Genomic DNA, 22,371 nt, shown 5'->3' with positions numbered 1-22,371 from the left:
CGCGTCGCCAAACTTGTAGATCGGCTATTTTTTTTTCTATCAAAAAGACATTTGATAGAGTGAAAAAAAAGATTGTATCAAGTACATATATTATAAGTACCTTTTACCAATTATAGAGGGTTTAAGTGGTACAGGATATGCAGCTCGGCAAATAAATGGTGAATTGATCCCAGTGCATGACGGAGGACGATTTCATGATAAATTAAATCTCCACAATACGATTATCGTGAGTGTTTTTTTATCACGATAAACGATAATATCGCTTATCATCCCATCCCTACTCTCATGTTGTTCATAATAAAAGGCACAAAGGGACCTTTGTCAGCAGCACCTCTTGAAGCAGCAGTAAAAACAAATGAATGCAAAACATGTCTCTCTCAGAAAACACAGCTTTGAGCCCTCTTGAACAAGGCACTTAACCTTTACCTCCAATAGCACCAGCGGAGCCACGCAGTGACCGACAGCACTTGTGAATTGATAACCAGGAATGATCAAAAATAACAACCAATAGGCTCAGCCAGAGCCTTGTATTCAGAGAGAGTGGTGCCACCTCCGTTCACTTCATGGGGCCAGGTCTTCCACATACACATCTATTGGTGAATAGTGACAAAGCGCGAAAATGGAAGTTTACAGAATACATTGGAGTCTACGAGGGAAAAGTGACATTTCGAGTTACATGAACCGCGTGACCAGCGCCGTTTCTGACCCCGCATAGGTAAAACTCTCTATACAAGGCTCTGGGCTCAGCCACCATTTCCATCCCTGGACAGATTGAAAATCAAACCTATTTAAACATTCTGAGAGCCCTTGCGGGGACAATGTGAGCCAATGGCTTCAGGAAGTAGGTTCATCCAACCAAAGGCTAAAACCCCACCAAAGGTCTCTGATTCCCTGGCCTGTGACCCCTGTCGCCTGCAGTCTATCCTGGTAGTTGCGGCGGTGTCATATGGATTTCGCTGAAACCCCCCGGAGATTCAGCCGCTGCTGGAACAAGTGGAACAACGTGAGGGGTGCGGTACGGGTGGCTCGTTACCTCAGAGCTCCACGGTTCGCAGGCGGCCCCGCGGGGACACAGCGGCCATTATGCTCTGAGGCAGGCACTCAGACTGCTCCGCTGTACTGCCACAGCACGACCAGTGGGGCTTCCCCGGGTGGCCCTTATGACCGTGACCACAGCCCTGGAACCCTCCTGCAGGCACAGGCACACGCACGCACACACACACACACACACACACACACGAACCAGAGCTATTGAGAGAGACAGTTACAACTTTCCCCATAGACTTACATTGTAGATGGAAATATTCATGTAATATTCAATATCCAGTCCATTTAGTTTCAGAGTGCTCAGACAACAAACACTACTGTATAATAATTAGAACACTGAATCCTCATAATGGTTGTCGATGAAGCATGTGTGATACACGCACCACGTGAACGCGTCTTGCACGACAACGAATTTCACACACCTTTTTGAATAAACCTGCGATGCGACGAGATGACACCCATAATACTAAAGGGAGCAACAACGATCTGGACTGGTATCACTCATTTATAGAACAAACATGGGAAAACATATTTTTCTACAACTTGGCCACCTCGAAAAAACAAAAGCGAAACACACATTTGCATAATGGTCGCAACCTTAACTCATTGACTGGACCAGCCGAGCAACGCGAAAATGTGGCTGTCTTTCACTGCCTGGCTTCTCTTGCCTTTTAACATGGGCGCTAGAGTTTCCATCGTGCGCGATCGGACACGGACTATGCATCGTGCGTGTGCGGGTATTTCATCAGCTTCGAAAATCCGTTGAAATTTTGAAAATCCGTCCAGGCGTTGCATTTTTTTTTATAAAATAATGGTTAAAGTGTTTAAAATCTAGCTTGGCATTAGCCAGACTGATAACATGGATTCACTCAAACATTCAACCACGGTATCAGTCTGGACTTCGGCCCATAGGGAGCGAGTATGAGAAATCAGAAAATGATCAGGCCAATCAGTGACTGGGTTACACTGTTCAGTTGAAATGCAGTCACTGATTTGCCCGATCCTTTTCTGATTTCTCCAGAAATCTCTCTGATTTCTCTCTTAAAATCTAGAGTGACACGGATGCGTTCCAGAAGTGAATACATAGGACCACAACAGAAACAAGTCCCCAGGACTTTTTTGTGTTATCCTTTGAGCCTAAATGTCTGCACCTCTTGCCGTTTACATTTCTGACTAATAAAGTATTCAATCAATCAGTGACTTGAGGCCTAAGCAATTTTTTGAGAAACAACCCAAAATAGGGACACTTTGGTTCATGTGGTTAACGGGTTTTCCCAGTAGAAACATAGGATCTCTTTTCCCCGCAGTGCAGTGTTCCTTTCTGTCCTCTAACGGCAGGTTTACAGTGAATATTTCATGTCTTTAATCAGCCTTCCCTGGGCCTACTGTACCTGGCATGGTTCCAGGGCAGCCGCACTGGGACTGTTTGGATCCCCCACTGGAGCAGAAGGAGCAGCAGTGGAACGTCCCGCGATGACGCCTCAGCTTCCTCTGCACCTTCAGGACGAACGGCGAGCCCTGGAGATGGAGAGATACAGTAGAGAGAGAGAGAGAGGGGAGAGGGGGAACATTTTGATTACACAATAGTTTTCATGCCCTTTATGTATCTCAGCCCTGATGAATTTAGTTAATATTGTTGCTGTCGGGCAGAAACCGCTTATCTCCATATTATTAATACTTTTTGTGTTTTATTCATAAATTAACGCCTCTACTTGATCATACTACACTACGCGCCTGTGTCACCTCAGGACCTCAAGAGGGACCCACCCAATACCTCCCTAGAGGAGCCTCTTGTTGGTTAAAAAAATAAATAGAGCAGAAGATAGTCTTGGCCACCACTGCCGACTCGCCATCGGAGGGTGTAGCGGTTCAGGGTGGAAACACCTGATGAACGATGGTTACCACCTGAAGACATCAACTGTTTCTGGCCACGGCTACATTCACCAAACATGAAAGAAGGAGGCGCATATGCATAAGGTCGAAGATTTGGACAAAGGGATTAGGTTCCCCTGGAATCACAGTGATTATATATTGGCATTCACAGATATGGGCTTAATATTGATGACATCTACGATCGCAACCAGCAGTGTCACACAAAAGCATCAAAAGTAGCAGATCTGTAAGCTCGTAAGTAGCAGATCTGTAAAAAGTTTTGAAAAGCAACCATTTTGGACATATGAGGTTTCCACCCATAACAATTCATTCTAACTTTGAATATATTTGTAAATGATTGTTTTGAAAATTATCAGAGCTGTTGGTACAGTGTCCAATTTTTGAGCGGTGGGTAAACCACCGCTCAGTTCACACGGGTGTGATTTTTAGTTTGTTTATACCTAGGGGAGAAATGAGACGATTTGAACCCTAGCGTTTTATTTTATTTCGGTGTGAACATTTAGCAAAAATAGCCGATCTAAAAGCACACTACAGTATGTAGCGTGTGAGCTTGGAGATTGTCTATTTTTGGCATAGAACCCTAAATAAATAAGTATAAGTGGTTAAAACCATACCCAATAGGGCTATAACTATGAAGCTAAAGTATTGTTTTACTGTCCCACAAACAAACTGAGATAAAAACAAATTAAATTAAATCTAGACTGAAAAAGTAGAAAGACAGTTATTAAACCAAGTCTACCTTGACATGCTGGGCCTTGACACACACCCAGACAGAGTAGAGACCTGGCTCCACAGGAGTGTAGGAGACAGCATAGGATCCATCGCCGTTATCCACCACGGCTGCTTCCACCGTACTGAACACAAACACAAGCAACATGGAGTCAGATAACGTGTGGTTTTCTGTAGCTGTGGATCAGGGCTGCAACTTTCAACTAGACTGCACGCTGTCGAGTTGCCTGCCAACTTGCGCCTTGAAAAATCTGTCCGTTATCCGTCTTTGAATATTTTTGACACGATTCTATAAATGTCTTCTAAATCTTTCTTCTAAAATCAGTGGTTCTCAAACTTTTTCATGTCAAGGACCACTAAAATGACATGTATTTGGCCGCGGACCCCCATCTCAAAATGTGTTGTTCCAGGGACCATAAATATTTTATCACTTTTAAAAAGATATATTCAAAGACTTGCAAAAGAAGAAAAAAAAACACGATTTAAAAAAATAGCAGATCTACAAGCTCACAGGGCTGCACTCGGTGCCGTGCTGTGAGCGTGTATATCTGCTATTTTTCAATAGTTAAAGCATTAAATAATTCTAGGCCTAAATGGGTTTAAAACAACTGATATGTAAACGGCGTGCGTGTTGCCGCCAGGCAGGCAGTCACCAGTCCTTCTTGTCCTTGTGGATGATGCTGACCAGGACATGGTCCCCTCCACGTCCCATCTGCTCCCCCTGCACGTCCCTGCACACCAGGCTGAAGGCTCCCTGCTGCCCCTCCCTGCCCTGCAGGAGACCTGGACACACGCACGCACGCACGCACGCACACACACAGAGAGAGAGATTCATTACTGAATCAAAAGTAACCAACAAACTACCAAATTGTCAAATAACAGAATAGACGATCTACAAGCACACAATGCCTCACAACACAAGCCGATTATTTTCGTCTATTTTTTTATCCGTTTTCACTATACTGTGATCTAGCTTTGGAAAGAGTCTTCCTCCAACGCTGCAAGGCGTATTGCTGCCCCCCACAGTCAGTAGTAGGAAATTCCTGTAATTTAGTTTCAGCATGAACCAAAATTCAATTTAAACAATGATTAATTTTTGCCTGTGCACGACAGCACATATATGCATACAAACGTGCACACTCACACACAGAAAAAAGAAGCAGAATAGAAGGACAGATGTGCAGACAGGCAGAAAGGACACACACACACAGGATCGTGTAGAGACATGACATTAAAAAGCGGTAGTTCATCATTCAGACAAAACCACATATAAGGAAGCACATAGTCATTTATCTGGGACCTGGGACGTGGGACCTGGGACGCACGTGTGTTGTCCATCATAGGGGTTGGAGCAAGGGGTTGGCTATTTTCACAAATTCTGCCTCTAATATCTGACAATTTGGCAATGTTTAATTTGTCATTTTAGAGGTATTAAAAAGTCTTAAATTGTCACTTTAGAAATGTGCATATACTCTCTATGTTGGTTTGTTTACTGTTGAGTGAAGAAAACAATAAGTTAATCATCTGGGGACCACCCAAAATAACTTTGTGAACCACTGCTGTAAGTCACCTCAACATTCCTACCACAGGAATGTCAATATTCCCTAACTGCTCAGTGTCTGTGCGTGTCAGTGAGCGCACCTACTCATCCAGACAGTTGCTGAAACAACAATGAACAGCTTGTCTGACTAAACAACAGCGTATGTGAAAGAATGACCCAGTAAACCCACAGGGTCCCGTAACTCTGTGGAAGGTTCCCAAACTTGTTTGTGTCAACTAAGGTCCACCAAATTAATATGAAGTTGGCCGCAGACCCCCCATCTGAAAAGGTTTAGCGCCAGGGATCTCCAGTTATAGCAGATGTACCAAAAATCCCCAAAATAGCACGTGTGCAAGCTCACTTCGTGCTGCGCTGTGAGCTTGTACACTTAGATCTTTTGAATAGCCAACGTACAGTAGTAATGTATGAGGTGGTTAAAATGATTGTGCTACTATGAACCCCACTTTGAGAAGCACCGTTGTAACTGATAAATCACTGTATGCGTGTGCCCACCACCAACCAACAACACCTCTCTGTCTCTCTCTTGCCTGGGATCGCTTCCAATTTCAGGGTTTGATCCGGTCTTGAGCGGAAACAGCCTACGTCAAGTTGTAGTCCTCAAAGAACTACACTTTGACCGGAAAGATCAAAACAAAGCGACGCCTCTTGTTCTCCCTGTTTCCAGTTTAGGCCACGCCTAGACCGGATCAAACGGCCCGTTGTAAACGAATACCAGGCTTTCCTCCGAGGTGGAAAGACTGGTGATGCGAGGTTAGTCTCTCTCTCACCTTCCCCTTCGATGGTGCACCTGCTGAGGTCCAGCGTCTTGGAGTGGATGGCCCCCACCACTGGGAAGCCCCCCACCTCGCCGGCGCCCTCCAGGGGCAAGAAGCAGATGCTGCCGCCATCGTCGGGGGCCACGGCGGCAGGGTGGGGGTCGTAGCCCATCTCCGCCAGGCCGCCCAGTCGCCTGAGGGTAGGGGTGGGTGATATGGTGATAAATGTCTTTGAGACGATACCATGTCTCCACCATACCTTAACCCTGTATCCACGATATTCCTTTTCAGAGATATCGTATTTAGCGTGATACAATGAGGGAGCCTTATTCAAAAAAAGATCCTGTTCCTACATTTTGGTCTAAATCAGTAGTCCTCAAACTTTAAAATGTCAAGGTCTCCCCTTAACTATGACAGTATACAAATGAAACCAAATGGACCTGTAAGGGTCCATTTGGTTTCATTTGTATACTGTCAGAGTTACATACTTGTAAGGGTCAATTTAGACCTCCCAAAAGGAACCCAGAGAGTCCCTGTACCCAACATTGAAGACCACTGGTCTAAATGGTCTGTTACTCCTTTTTCTTTTAGTTTTTGTTACATTGTAGGTGGTTGTACTGTTATGTAACTTGAAAAATAACCATAAAAACCAACATGATAAAGAATCGTGATAAGATTGTGTATCGTGATACATCTTGGAAAAATATATAGATCTTTTATTTCTCCATATCGCCCACCCTTACCTGAGGGTCACACCCTTGGCGCTGAGGATCTCCGCCTCGGAGCCCGAGGTGAGCAGCCTCTCGGCGAACTCCACGCCACCGCGGACGTCCGCCAGCGCCTGCTGCAGCTGGGCCTTCTGCAGGTGCAGCTGGTTCCTGACGGCGGGCGAATGGGACACAATTAGCCAGATCCAACCACGACACTCAAACTCATAGAATGAGTTAATGGTTTAAATTAGTACTGTTCGATTTGGCCCAAAATTAAAATCCAGATTTATTGCTCAGAAAAGTAGATTTTTTTTGTAAAAAGAATAAATTATTTCAAAAATGTTGTTTTCATTAAAGAAATGCAAACAAATGTGTTTTTATTACATTTTTTTCTATTGGAAATATTATATTGCAGAACCTTGTCGTGTTTTAGGAGGATTTGTCTGCAAAAGAAATGCAAACAAATGTGTTTTTATTACATTTTTTCTATTGGAAATATTATATTGCAGAAACTTGACGTGTTTTAGTAAGAGGACCGGGCTGTAGACTTTTTGCCCCGTGCAGGGCTCTAATGAGCGAGATCCGTACCAGAATTACCCTTAAAGTCTAAATGGATTTGACAATTTTCTCGTTTAAAAAAAGAAATCTTCCAAACCAAAAAATCAGATTTCGATTAAAAATCGATTAATCGCCCAGCCCTAGTTTAAATACAGGGTATTTTCTGTGGTCCCGCACCTGCGCTGGACTCGGACCTCGTCCAGCCTTCGGAGCAGAGACAGACAGTGTGTCTCCACAGCGTTGGCGTAGCCTCGGGCAAACGCTCGCACCTCCACCGCCACCGCCTCCACCCGCGTGTGCAAGCTCTCCTGGGAAGTCTCCACCTTCAGTAGGGAGGAGAGAGAAGAAAACGCAGAAAACTCTTAGGATTTAGAACAGTGGTTCTCAAAAATAGCAGATATACTGTGCAAGCTTGCAGCGTGTCTGCTATTTTAACTTAAAAACTCTCTGGGGGTCCCTGGCACAAAATGTTTTCAAATTGAGGGTCCTTGGCACGAAAAGATTTGAGAACGACTGATTTAGAAGATCGTAGAATCTGCGTCAGGGTAATGGGTTTATAAACATTTCATAAAAAACTGGTGTCCCTCCACTTGTGTAGGGCCTTTCTCAGGCTGCGGCTATTGTGGTCGTAAGGGGACAGCTGTCCCTTTCAGTTTCCAGTGTAATGTGCTAGTTCCGGTTCACATATAGAATATTGCCATTAGAGTAACAGCCCTCGTGTGTGAGCGTGAGAGGGACATTATAAGAGGTGTTTGTTTTGACTTATGGGGACACAGGACAGAGAGGAGAGCACGCTTTATTTATTTTCACTGTTTTTTTTTTTTTTGTTTTTTTCATTTTTAATTGGATGATCTGGGGGAAATAATGAATAATATGTGGAGCCCTAAGGTAAATGGTACTGGAAGTGTAAAAAGTATATATTAGTGTTTTGAAAGCACAACAGACATATCTTGTCAATACACATCTTACACATTTCAGTCAAAGCCCTTTCATGGAAAAAGACAGGGAAACCTCGCATCGCTCAGTGGTTTAAGGAACTGTCTTTGTGCCTTCCATTAGAAAGAATCACATACACTCTCAAAAACAAACAAGAGCTATTTGAGAAAATATGGGGGAACTTTATCCAGTATGTCAAGGGTATGTAATAATTATTTAATACTCTTATGTGTCGTGTTAGTGTCAGGTTTTTGGGTTTTTTTTTTTCTGTATGTTGTAGTATTTTCTTTTTTGCTTGTTTCGTCTGTATGTAGCATATTATTGTGCTGTATATGTTGTTTTGTATGTCTCTTTAAAAAATGAAAAACAAAAATAAACATATTGTTAAAAAAAAAAAAAAAAAAGCGCTGGTCTGATCTCAATGTCACTGAGCCACTGCCACTACACCTGTTAGGTCAACGGTCACAGGGGAAGCGACAGTTCTGAGCCATGTGGCCCATAGGTACAGGAGAGGTCACCATGTGGCCCATAGGTCAGGAGAGGTCACCATGTGGCCCATAGGTCAGGAGAGGAGCCTATCTCCTGTTTCCATAGTGTAAGGCAGCTTGATGTACAAGTACACCTCCTGGACAGGACGCTGGTATGCCACAGGGATTTACCCACAATCCAACCCACGATGCAGAGTGCTAAATAGGGAGGCACTGGGTACCATTTTCTGGTCTAGACCAGTGGTCCTCACAGTGGGGTCCAGGGACTCACTGGGTTCCTTTTGGGAGGTCTAAATTTGACCCTCACAAGTATGCAACTCTGACAGTATACATACCATATGGACCCTGACATTTTAAGAACGTTTGAGAACCACTGGTCTAGACGCCAGACTGCAGAAGGACGGACACAGTTTCTACTGTCATAACCTCTGGGTTATAGGCTTATAACTCAGAACCCTCACCTTCCTCAGCGCCTCCTCCAGGCGCTCCAGGCGGGGACGCAGACACCCAGAGACCAGCTGGCGGATGCGGTTGCCGTGCCGATCAATGACATCGCTGGCGGGGCAGCAGCGGTGCTGGCTGGGGTCGCGGTGGAAGGTGGCGGAACACTCGATGCAGACGGGCAGGTCGCACGGCTCACAGAACAGACGCAGCTCCTGGCCCGGGTGGAGGGAGCAGAGGACGGGCCGCGACACGCGCCCGCCCTGGCGCTTCAGCTCCTGGAGACACTGGACCGTGTGGGAGGCTGTCCGCTTCTGCCTCCTGATGACACAACATGCAACAGTTGTAGGGATGCAACGGTTAACTACTAGACCAGTGGTTCTCAACCTTTTCAGGCCGCGAACCCCCAAAATAATCATATTTTAACTGGGGACCCACCACCCTACACAAGCATTTAGAATTGTAGGAGGTGGCTAGCCTGATCTCAGACTCAGCTCACGCAGTAGTCTGAAACTGTGCCCTTTCTGAGCGAGTGATCACGACGCACGGTGATCGAGACGCACCGTGGACGCGACGCACGGTCGCGGTGTGTGTGTGTGATTGTGTGTGTGTCTCTGTCTGTGCCAGTGACTGCTTCCACAGAACTGCGACCAGAAACATGTCATCAACATTGACAGCTTGGTGAAATCAGCACGCGCGTGTGTGTGTGTGTGTACCTTCCTCAGCCTGCCTGTGTGTGTGAACTTCGTTTGAATCGTTTCAACTGGATATTCGTTAGACCCACCCCCACCCCCCGCGCTCATTGGACGGGCCGAAAATAAATCCCGATTCATGTACTCAGCTCCAGACCAGAGAAAGAGTCCACTCTGAGAGTGGGCGGGGTCTATTGTCTGGAAGCAGGCTAGGAGTTGGCATTACATTTAGTTTGACTCGATCTATATACCATTGTGAAAATAGCCAAACTACATGCTCACAACGCCTCACGTTTTGCGAGGCGTTGTATTCACAATTTCTGCCTATAATATTTGACAATTTGACTGATGTTTGACTAGAGCTACTAAAAAGTCCTTACATTGGCACTTTAGAAATGAGGAGATACCCTGTATACACTTATACTGTGTGTTGGTCTGTTTACTGTTCAGTGAGAAAACAATATTGCACATTAAGTTAATCATCAGGGGACCCCTCAAAATAATTTGGGGCCCCCCATGGAGATCCCGACCCACAGGTTGAGAACAACTGTACTATCTCTTAGCCACTTAACCACTGTACTATCTCTTGGCAAAACGCAAGCAAGCGATTCCCGATGAAGCCAGTTGATTTGACATTATGGCCCAGATTTCTTTTATGTATTATTTTCCTGTATAGTGAAGTCAAAGGGACAGTGAATAATATACAAATGGCCATAACTTTTTTCACGATGTTTCCAGCAGAGCAGGCCTCTCATTCTGTGTGTGTATTGACCGAATAAATAGAAAAAACAAAAATAAAAAGTATGTCATCCTCTCAAATTTTGGGCCTGTGGCTCCCTGCCTATATCCACATCTCTGGTCGCTTCTCGGGACCCACCTGTGCGCTTGACTGCAGAACTCGCACAGGTTGACGGAGCAGACCTCGCAGCGCTTCTCGGCATCTCCGTCGCTGCACAGGTCGCACACCAGCGGGCCGTCCGCCAGCAGGGTCTCGGCGAACACCGCGTCCAGGGCCAGGTGGTCCGTGCTCAGGCCCCCCACCCCCGACGGAGGAATGTCCACCTCAGTGTCACACTGCGGACAGAGGACGGTGGTGACCGAGGAGGAGAAGGAAGTCTTCTTCTTGTCCTCCCGATGGGACGAGGGGGGTGACGGGTCCTCGCTGCTGTTGCTGCTGCTCCTCGAAGATGACGAGGTCCGGTTGGTAGCAGGCCTAGGGATGGGACGATAAGCAATATTATCGTTTATCGTGAACACTCACGATAATGGTATCGTGTCATTAATTTCTTTGTATATTTAGGTTATTTCCTTTGTCATATCTGCCCTGTGCAACTTCAAAGCAAAACAGAAATTAGATTTTTATTCATAACAATGTTCCAATTAATTCGTTAATTGCAATTCAGTTGTGTGACAATTTATCGTCATGTAAAAAGTTTAGCCTTGGATCAAGGCCATCACATATATAGATATAGATGTATTTTATAGAATGTAAATATAAAACATGTCAAAATGTAAAAATCAATCAAAATACATGAGATAGATCAGTGTTTCTCAAAGTGGATTCCAGGGAATCTGTGGATTCCCATACATTGATTGATTGAATAATTTATTGAATAATTTAGTAGAAGTTTGCAATAGGAAAAAGTACAGTTTCATGACAGTACAAATGAAATCACTGGTACAAGGTCAACTAAAAGGAGATCTTAGTAAGCTTTACGGCTTATTTACCCAGGAACCACTTTATGTAGGCCTATCTCATTATTGAAACTTAAAACAGACGGATATAACACAGTACTTTGCATAGGAGGATAAGATCAATTATAAAAGCAGGGGGAAAAAATACAAGGTAAATAAAATAATCAGAAGAAGCAGATATTTACAGTGGAAAGGGGGAGGTGAGTATGGGCTTAGTCTATTGATAGATCCAATGGTTAGTAAAATGTGATAAGTGATGGTGACAGCGTCAACAGCCCTACCGGTTGGTGTTGGTACCAGTACCGCTGGTTCGGGAGGACACAGAGAAGGGCTCCAGCTGCAGGATGCAGTCGGAACAGAACGTGTGCAGACACGACAGGATCTTGGGGTCTCGGTACAGCCGTTTACACACCGCGCACACCGCCCTGCTGTGGTCCGCTTTGATGTGGTCGGAGTCCTCGTTACAAAGTAGCGAGTTTGGCGTCTGCTGGTGGTGGTCCGCGTCTTTATTATTCTGCTGCTTGGAGTCCGACATTATAGTGCCAACCAGGTAACGGTTTGTTAAGTTAAGTTTACACCTGAATAATTCCTGCAGCTAAATAACAACAATGAATCCCACCCTTAAAAAACGCCACCACATAAATACGCCTCCGCTGTTTGCTCCAGTGTAAACTATCAAATCTCCTCCTAAACGATTCTCTCACTCACGGGGCATGCATTTTAAAAGTTCAAATTCCATTGATTACAAACGCAGACTGAGACACGAGAGAGACCACTATAATAATAGTCTAGCCTACTTTTCTCTTGCTGGAAAAACTCAAGTAGCCTAAATTTTTACTACTGCTCTGCCTCTCAGACATCTGACACCTTCCCGAACAGACCAATGAGAGACGTCTGCAGGCCCTTCAGGCGTGGCATCACGACTCCCATACAGTGGTTCTCAACCTGTGGGTCGGGACCCTCAGGGGGGTCCTCAAATTATTTTTGGGGGGTCACCAGATGATTAACTTAATGTGATTGTGAAACACTGTTTTCTCACTCAACAGTAAACAAACCAACATAAAGTTTAATTGTATAGAGGGTATCTGCACATTTATAGTGACAATTGAAGGACTTTTTGATGCTTCTAAATTGACAAATTAAACATTGGTCATTTTGTCAAATAACAGGGGCAAACATTGTGAAAATAGCAGATCTACATGCTCACAACTCCTAGCAATGCGAGGCGTTGAGAGCTATGGTTGTGAGCGTGTAGATCTGCTATTTTTTAGTCTTCCAGAAAAAAGAAAGAAAGAAAAAAGGTGCCCACACTGTTACCAGTAGGTCTACTTAGTTTGTGTACAATTTTGAGGTAGGCCTACTTTACTAGAATATATATAGAATATATTCGATTGATTGAATGAATACTTTATTCAGCCTACTTACTTTCTTTATTTAGTATTTACTTTATTCGGTTTGCAAAAAAACAAAACACAGAAAGTAAAGTTCAATACAAAAGAATGCTTTTGAGAAGAGGATTGAAACCCAAGAAAGCACTATGGCATTATTAATTACGACAATTAGGCCTACATTAAAAACAATGGCATTAGAACAAAAACAAAACAAAGCAATGAAACACCAGAATATACCAAACAAACCAGGTATTGATCAAATTAGGGAGTTGATATAATACAGAAAGGGGTCCCAAGTTATGTGGAAATAGTTTATAGACTGTGCTAAAAATATAGGATACATCATCAACAATTGCTACATAACTTAAATAATGTAAAGCTCTCTGTCTGTTGTTTGACCTCATTTGGAATTGATATGAACCTGTTGTTACACAGTAACAACATCAAAGTGAAATACTGCAAATGTACACCATACTGTATGGGAGATCTGGAGTTAAGCTGCTAGGCTGCCTTTATCCTGGACAATATAGGCCTACCTACATATTATGCTGTGCTGTGTTCTACATGATACAGGGATATAAGAAATAGAAAAAGCGTATGTCCTCGTGAAACTTTCAAAGTAGCATATCTGATAGGCATTATACACTGGCGTATGCGCTGGCCACATGAATGGACGCGGATCGTAGATTATAGTATGCCCTCAACAAAATTCGAGAACACACCACTGATATTATGCATTCCTAATCTCATTAGTATTTACATACATTTGTGTGAGTACTGAGTACTTCATTAATACAGCTTTTTGCAGTTTTTCATTATCATCTCCATAATATGGAGCTATACATTATATGGGTCCTTCTCACTTGTGCATTCCTATCTACACGCTACACCGTGTCTCAGAGTTGGACTGTGGATAGTTCAAAAATGTGTCCACCGATGATATGATTCATGGTAATTTTAAACAAGATTTAAAACTGTTTTTTAACCACCACTTGCCCCATATGGTTGAACAGTCCCTCATACTAGGGTATTTTCTGTTTTCTGTTATTGTGGGGAAAGGGTTAGGGTTTTGCTTTTGCTGAACATAGCCTATCGACAAGCTCACAACTCGTCGCGCTGTGAGCTTGTGTATCGACTATTCTCAGCAAAACTTACAGTGTAAGGCTGCAGTCAGTGTCTATCAGCTTGGAATGCCCATTGATGATGTCAGAAGGTTTGAACTGTCCATAGCCAATCACCTCTAGACGGAAAGAGTGCCATCTTATTTTGATGATGAGCATCATCTTATTGAGCATCAGCGATGACCTATTATATTGTTGTTGTCGGGCAGAAACCGAGGAACCTTCGATCTATTTATTTGTTAATTAATGCCCTACTTGATCACACTACAGTGTCACACAAAAGAATCCAAAGCAGCAGATCCGCAAGCTTGAAACACAGTGCCACGTTTTGACCTTGCCGATCTGCTACTTTTGCTATTTTTGAATTTCAATCCGGAAAAGTAACAGTTTTGGAAGATAAGGCTGAGAGCGTGCTTGACAATTAGTGCTCAAATCTCATCTGAAGTGATTTAACTCTTGTGTGTAACTTTGTAATAATAATGATCAGGTCAAATATCTGACAGAGAGAAGAAAACATGTGATGAGAGACAGGTGTTTAGACGCCACTGTAGGCGATGCAGCAGCACTGTAGGTGAAGAAATTCTTTGTGGAAACTCCTTTGTCTGTAAAACAGAGAAACACATTTCATTGCTGTTGTCATAAATAATACCTCTTTGTTTCAAATGTCTTTAATAATAAGAACCAGCGAGGTATTTTGTTGCATTTTAAGGAAAACCCATCAGGGCCACCTTGTGATCTGTTTCAACATGTTCCTCACAGTGTAAACAAAAAACCAGGCGAGAAATCTCTGTATTTCCCTCGATTTTGATTGCTTGCTCTGAAAGTCAACATGACAGTCATTCACCCATTATGAGTTTTGAATACACCCGCAGCAAAATGTATTTACGGTAAGTCAGAGAGTGTACAAAAGGAACCAAATTGGTCCATTTGGTTTCATTTGTACACACTGTGAGTTAAATGAACACCCATGTGTTTCTACAGGGACCACGCCATAGGCGCTGAATTATGTGCACGCTCCCGGGGGCTAAAGCCCATTCAAGCGCCATGGACCACATTACACACACAGTTGCTCCATATCCGTCGGGCCAGTGCTGCTAGAAAAACTAGAAAGGTGCAATCGGAAATTACAAGTGTGGTTGCCGTGACACAAGTCACACTTGCAAATAAATATTTCCGTATCTGTCAGTCCTTGTCCCTCTTTGAGTGTGTGTGCTAAACCATTCCGTCCTTGTCCCTTTTATGCCCATATATGGAGATCCCAACCTAGATGTCATCAATATTAAGCCCATATCTTGGAATGCCCATATATGGACATACTGTGCCAGTCTCATGTGGTCTATGATGTCAGACATCTATGATGTCAGTCATCTGATCTCCATATTTGGGAAAAGTTAACATTTTAATTGTGTGTCTCTCTCTCTCCATATATGGAGCTGACTATCATCACCCGGATCTCCATATATGAAGATCACGACACTGACCTCATCAAACTGATGATTTGGATCTCCATATATGGAGCTGGTAAATACCTCTACATATGACATCACAGACTCCAAACTCCATCACAAACGCACACTTCCTGATGAAGCTGGTCAATCTGACATATGGCGCAATGTGTGGCGCAATTTGCACAAAAACATTTGGTCACTCTTGAATAATAAAGCCGGACAAGTACTATGTTAGGGCAACCACACTAATTACCTGTTATAGTTGCCTCAGCAACAGCTCTCACCAAACTGTTTTGGATGCGACAGACGTAGGTTGTGTTCTGGCTGACAGGCTGCAGGGTGCTGATTAAACTGAATATCCCGTCAGAGGTCTGGGAGAACGTTGTCGTGCCATTCAGGACCTTGCCATCCAGGTCCAGCCATGTGACGGTGGGTTTGGGGAGCCATCTCTGTGACGTAGCTGTCAGTACGTCAGAGGCGTAAGTGAACGAGGGCGCAGAATAGGCTGCAGAGGAACAATGATGTCAATTCAAATGTTTGCACTGTGCTCCAGTAGTGGACAAAGTAGGCTACTCAACCCAGGTAGGCCTACTTGAGTCTAGTATAGATATTCCATGGTCAAATATTAATACTCAACTACGAGTGAAAGTTGCTCAGTTACATCATGTGTTTAAAAAACTAGACCAGGTCAACCTGGTTGTGCCAGACCCCCTGTCTGTCATCATCATTTATGACATCATGCCTTTTGTAGGCATGTCATCATCATGTCATCATCATATATACCCTTTATATAGAAAACCCGGACAGACCGACATTTGCTTATGTAGGCCTACCCATTTCATGGGTCTGGCAATAATTAAAGGGGTATTTTACTCATGCTTTTCTGTGCACCCCAGACTAATTTAAAGTAGTGTTGGAGAGAGAACCAATTAAACAATAGCTTGATTAATTATTTTGATATTTGACCCTCCTACATGTAAATAAGCCCATTGACCTTCAACTCATTTTGAACCATGTTAGACTTATATTTAAAACACACACCCCTGGTTCTGGTGACTGATATTGTCTGAGTCTAACATGGTTAACATGGAGATTGAAGTTGAATGGGCTTATAGGAGACATTATGACATTTTCTAAAATGTCATAATGCTTTGTTATTGCTTATAGATTCGTTATTCTCTCTGTATGTCTTTTCTTTAAAAGAAAGTTTGGGTCCCACGGTCACTTTCCTAGAAATGTAGTGGAAGTACAATATTGGAAATGTAGCAGAGTGATAATACCTTAATAAGCTTAAATAAATACATAAATAAATACTCAACTAAAGTACAGATATTCAAAAGAAAGTTACTTAAGTACAGCACTCAATAGGGCATAACAGTGGGAGTGGCTTACTGGTGCCACTAAAAGATTGGCCATTCATTTTTCCCATAGACTTTTACATTTTATATCAATTATTTTAAGCCTGGAATCAAGCCATCCAGGATCCAAAAAATAAAATAATCAAAGGTTATTTATTAAATGTAGTATATCATATCATATAATTAAATATCAAATATATTTTTTCACAGAATCTAAGGTTTTATGGTCATGATTCACCGGGATCCTGGATGGCTTGTTTCTAGGCTTACCATAATTGATATAAATATTTTTGTAAAAGTCTATGGAAAAAATGTATGGCCAATTTCTTTGTGGCACCAGAAACCACTGCTATGCCCTATAAACCCGCCCCAGTGCCTGCAGCAGCATCATTAAAAGCATCAGCTTGATGGTGTTGTCTACTGTAGATGTAACTAAGAGCATGTTAAACCATGGTTGGGATCAGTGTAAATAAACAGAAGGAAACCAGAAAGATGAGTCTCCTTTCTTGCCACTGTAAGGTCAACATCAACACTAACTGAAACTGCAGTGTGTGTTTACCAAACTATAACTCAAACAAAACTCAATCGTCACAGAGAAAACATCCTTGGTCTTTGTCAATATGTCATGCATAAACCTAGTATTTTAGATACATACTGTATGAAGATGATTTTATTTAGAAGTAAGTAAAATAAATATATAGCAGATCTATAAGCTCACAAATCTTTAGGATGAGATGCATTGTGAGCTTTTAGATCTGCTATTTGAAGATTTTTGACCAATTTTAATGACATGCCCAAATTAGGGACACTAGGTTGAAAGTAATCTCTCGAGAACGGATGAAGTGCTTCTCAACTCTTCTGAAATGAAAAGGAACATAACAGAGGGTGCGCTGTTTTTCCCCTTTTCTTTGACGATGGGTACCCAGATTGGGTTGAAAGTGCTTACCTTTGAATACCCTCTTAAAATGTATGTTTTTCATAATACACAAAACTTTTTTCTGACCTATTTGAACCTCATCCCAGGGCCCAGACAAATACTCCAATATTACTATAAAATACTCAAACTAACACTAAAACGAAAGTGAAAAGCAAAAATAAAAAAGCCTGAAAACGAATTAAAACTAAAGCTGAAATTGAAAACATGAAGTCAAAACAAAATACAAGCTAAAACTAAAGATAACTCCAATGAACCTTGCTACTTGGAGTTGGGGGCACCCGCTGGCCTACCGGTCCAGGCGCATACCACATAGTCTCTGATGCCTGACAGCGTGTCGCGGGTTCGAGTCCCGATGCCGACGACCTTTGCTGCGTGTCACTCCCCATCTCTTTCCCCATTTCCTGTCAGTCTACTGCCCTATCAATAAAGGCATAAAAGCCCCAAAAAATAAACCTTGCTACCTACCTGCCACCCTGAGGTGAACATCAACAGTGCCATTGGTGTTGACTTGGCAGCGGTAGACTCCCTGGTCGCTCTGTCTCACCCTCCTGAGCGACAGAGAAACATTCCCACTGGCGATGGCGTCGGGGAAGAGCTGAGTTCTGTCGTGGAACAAGGACGTGCAGAGAATTTTAGAGAGGCAGGGGCTGAAATTTCTAAAAGGACCTTTTGGTGAAAATATTGAAAATAGCAGACCTCCAATCTCAACGTGTCGCGTTGCGAAGCGTTGTGAGCTTGGAGGTCGGCCATTTTCGGTACTTGATACCACACTAAAATTAAGCATAAAAAAGGCAATACTGGAGATATGGCGTACGACATGGATTTCTACACAGAGGGCAATTCTTTCAGCATAAGATGCTACATTCAAGTTCAGGAGAGTTTGGACAAGGCAATTCTCTTGAATGCTGTCTTCTGGTATGGCATGCATTTGCATTTCTTTCACCATAGTGAAAACTGCATTCATGCTCTGGAGAGGGCACTTTTTACAGATGGATAAAAGGGCAGGGGCTCAATCCCCCTTTGATATATGTGCACATGCCTGTCATGGAATGCAGGGTTCTGGTCCTTGAGGACCGCTTTCCCGTGCTGGTAGCTGTAAACCAGGCCGCTCAGCCCCTCCTTGGTCCAGGTAACTGACACGTCGCTGGTGGGTCTGGAGTGCAAGAAGCAGCTCAGAACGACATCTTGGCCCAGGTTGGCCACGGGTGAGAGGTTGTTGCTTCGCACGTCAGACTCAGACTGGTGGCCTGTGAAGCAATAAGGATTAAGACCTGAGGCCCATTCTACAATGCCCTCTAAATCAGTTCTTCTCACACTTTCTAGAATCTTCAAAAAGAAATAATAATAATAGCAGCTAAATCAATACAAATATTACAAACATATGTATTCAGTCAATCATCGGCCACGCACCAGATTTTTTCACCTTCCGGACGCGCCACAAGGCCCCAAATTCTAACCGATTAACGGTTACTGTGATTTTAGGTCTCATCGTTTTTCTGGTATAAGGATTCTAATGATGTTGCATGTAGACCATCCAGATGTAGTCAAGGAAGCTAGGGAGTAGTGGGCCAGTATTCAGATGATATACAAGCCAATGGGGCCAATGTGATGGCTCTGTGGGCTGCTAGAGAGATCTCTCTATAGCGCTGCTGCTTCTCAAAGATTGGCCATTTCAGATCATGAGAGACAAGCCAGTGGGCCAATTACATGCGTTATATTTACTTTGTGGGCTGGCCTTTTTTTTAATGGCAGGCCTGGACCGTCCGGGAATGGACCGGCCTTTCGGGAGTTGTCCCGCTTTTCCTAATGGCCAGCACGTCCCTGGAATCAATTACAGTCAAATCTGTGACAAGTTGCAGATATGCTTCTTTAACTGGTAAATGCACAAATACAACACACACGCTCGTGCACACACACACACACCTTTCTGCATGTGCTTGTTTAATGTCAATCAGCAGTGACTATTGTCATGACTTGAACTGATTATCTTATCCAAACACGGTCATCATCCCTGTGTACACACACATAATAATCACTTAAACCCCACATGGTTATGCTAGTCCTCTTTCATGTTTTCGCTCTACATTGAATATTTTCGCTGCTGTGAAGCATTGAGAGCTTGCAGATCTGATATTCTTTGCAAAGGTTTACCCAAATATGGCTGGGGTTTAAGTGGTAAAAATGAAATGGACATGGACAAAGCTTTGTGTGCCAGATGAAGTGTAAAATCCTGACAAATGACATTTAAATGAATTACTGAGCACAACTTGAGAGACCAGTTCAAGTACAGTAATCTGTAGGGGCAACTCTGTGTTTAAAATTTTCCTTGGTTTAGGTGCACTATAGCCTGGCCCAGTGGTTCTCAAAGTGGATTCCAGGGACTCTGTGGGTTCCTTTAGGGGGGTCTAAATTGACTCATACAAGTTTGTAACTCTGACAGTGTACAAGTGGAACCAAATGGACCCTAACGGGTACATTTGGTTCCATTTGTACACTGTCAGAGTAAAGGGGAGACCTTGAAATTTGAAAGTTTGAGAAACACTAGCCTATCTCTTAAAGACAGCTCTTACCTGATAATGCCAGTGCTAGGATGAGAATGATGACGGCTGCAAAAATGACAATGAGGATGATCATACTGTAAAAATACAGAAACACATCAGTGAAGTCACTGTATGAAATGTCAAACACATTCCCAAGTACTGTCAAGGTGTATTGATAGGCCTATAGGAGTTAACAATAACATATTCACATCAAATCTGTTCTACTGACAAATATAGTCCCTTGTTCACCCCCAAAATGACTTTCTTTCTATTGATTACATACAAATATAATTTAACTCAAGTCTCCATGGCATAAGTATAATCAATAAAGTCATTTTGGGGGTGAACTACTCCTTGAATAACATTCATTCATCAAACTCTAATCTCCACCATTAGTCAGACTCAGCAACTCAAACATAAGAATAGTAAAAAACGAAGAAAAAAAAAACAGGGAAAAAAAACACAATGGGTTTATTTACTGTATAATGCATGTTACATTTAGGTAAATAAAGTACTACAATAGGCATTTGCATAAAAACCATCATACCTCTATAAAATATCACGTTAAATTGGTTGCTCAGACATATAGCAACACTTGGTCAATTTATTGCCTATGATCAATTAGATAGAATTAATTGATGAAAAACAAATAAATAAAGAGTGTAAAGTTCACCTCCCATATCTAAAAAGCTACAGCATAGCCTATGAACTCCTCTACTCACTGACTCACTTGATACCTCACTTAAACCTCACTTGAAACCCCTGAAAGTACAGAGACGTACATTGCGAAGATAGTGTCTCCCATTGAAGCCATAGTTCCATGTAGCCATGTAGCCCTGCAACTACTCCTGTGGACTGAGCAACTATCCTGTGTCTCGTCTCTCTCTACATTGTCTTATCTAACCTAGGTGTTACTGTTGGTACTGTTGAGGAGCGTCACTCACCATCCAGCAGTGAACGCTACCCCTTGTGTCAATATTGCATTTAAGGTGTGTACTACTTGTTTCAGCCACTCTCTGACATATTTAATCAACATATAGGCATATACATTATGTTCTAAGGGAAAGCCATGTGCATTTGATATTCATTTATACACACACACACTAATTGACACTTATGTTGAGCCGAGTTGAGTACGAACATTTCTGTTTAAGTAGCTTATATTCGAAATATTGCCACTGAAAAAGTGTTTGACTATGAACTGGATTCTAAAGCAAATTCCATACGTGAATATGACTCATAAGCTGCACTGGTGGAAAGTGCATTTACTGAAGTACTGTAGTAATTTGATGTAGGCCTATGTTTATTTTACTTGAGTATTTTCATTTATACTACACATAATAATCCATCAGAGGCAAATATTCAAAATTTTCTCTTTGCAGATTTAGATTAATATAAAACATATATCAACTGACAAATCTTTCCAGCAGCACAAGTCATTAAAAATCAGCTCCATCTTTAACAACAACTAAGTCAGGAACATTTTTAATACAACATATTCATATCCTCGGCACCCAGGCTTGTACTGCAACTTTTAATTAAATCTCAGTACTTCTTCCACATTGTGTGTAGGCTACAGTCCAAAATGGATTCACAGAACAACATTCTGTATCTGTATCAAGATTGGTATTTGTCCTTGTATGGTATGGTATGGTTTTATTTCGGTTTTCAAAATACAATGTTTAAAAAGAAACATTTAAAACAATAACAATTTAAAATAAATACGCAACAATGTTGCCGAAAAGGAGTTAGGCTGAAGCCGCAGCTTATGGTGCCTAGTACCCTTTATGTCTCTTCATCTTACATCAGAAACGAAATATCTGATACTTTCAAAACAAACAGTATCACTCTTATGTTTATCAAATAGTTTATAAAAATGCTCCTTCTTTTGCGATCTTATAATATTTACCAATTTATTTTTTACAACACTTGTATCTATTTTCGGTTTCTTTAGTTCTATGTTTTAAAAAATTCTTGTATAATAGATTTTTCTTTTTGCATGCATTTTCGATCCCCTTTGTGATCCATGACTTATTTTGCTTCTTGTGCTTTGCAACCTGTTTTTTTAAGG

The 22,371-nt window shown here is 42.4% G+C and overlaps 2 protein-coding genes across 2 annotated transcripts; both read right to left on the bottom strand.

Moving 5' to 3' along the window:
- Positions 1 to 1,034: 1,034 nt before the first annotated feature.
- trim45 (tripartite motif containing 45) lies at positions 1,035 to 12,040 on the bottom strand (the record flags this gene model as incomplete). Its single annotated transcript, XM_080752734.1, has 10 exons — positions 1,035 to 1,189; positions 2,439 to 2,565; positions 3,680 to 3,794; positions 4,323 to 4,452; positions 5,998 to 6,179; positions 6,729 to 6,863; positions 7,431 to 7,576; positions 9,139 to 9,439; positions 10,688 to 11,023; positions 11,787 to 12,040. The coding sequence occupies 10 exons, from the start codon at positions 12,038 to 12,040 to the stop codon at positions 1,035 to 1,037; spliced, it is 1,881 nt and encodes a 626-aa protein (XP_080608860.1).
- Positions 12,041 to 12,357: 317 nt separating this feature from the next.
- Positions 12,358 to 21,114, bottom strand: vtcn1 (V-set domain containing T cell activation inhibitor 1; the record flags this gene model as incomplete). The annotated part of the gene is made up of 6 exons (XM_080752733.1): positions 12,358 to 12,450; positions 15,750 to 15,970; positions 18,226 to 18,362; positions 18,800 to 19,007; positions 20,331 to 20,428; positions 21,083 to 21,114. 6 exons carry the CDS (start codon positions 21,112 to 21,114, stop codon positions 12,358 to 12,360), a joined length of 789 nt encoding a protein of 262 aa, XP_080608859.1.
- Between the last annotated feature and the right edge of the window lie 1,257 nt (positions 21,115 to 22,371).

This window comes from Nannobrachium achirus (assembly GCF_963921795.1).
Source record: "Nannobrachium achirus genome assembly, chromosome: 22".
Classification (NCBI taxonomy): Eukaryota; Metazoa; Chordata; class Actinopteri; order Myctophiformes; family Myctophidae; genus Nannobrachium; species Nannobrachium achirus.
This window is presented reverse-complemented; position numbering and strand designations above follow the sequence as displayed.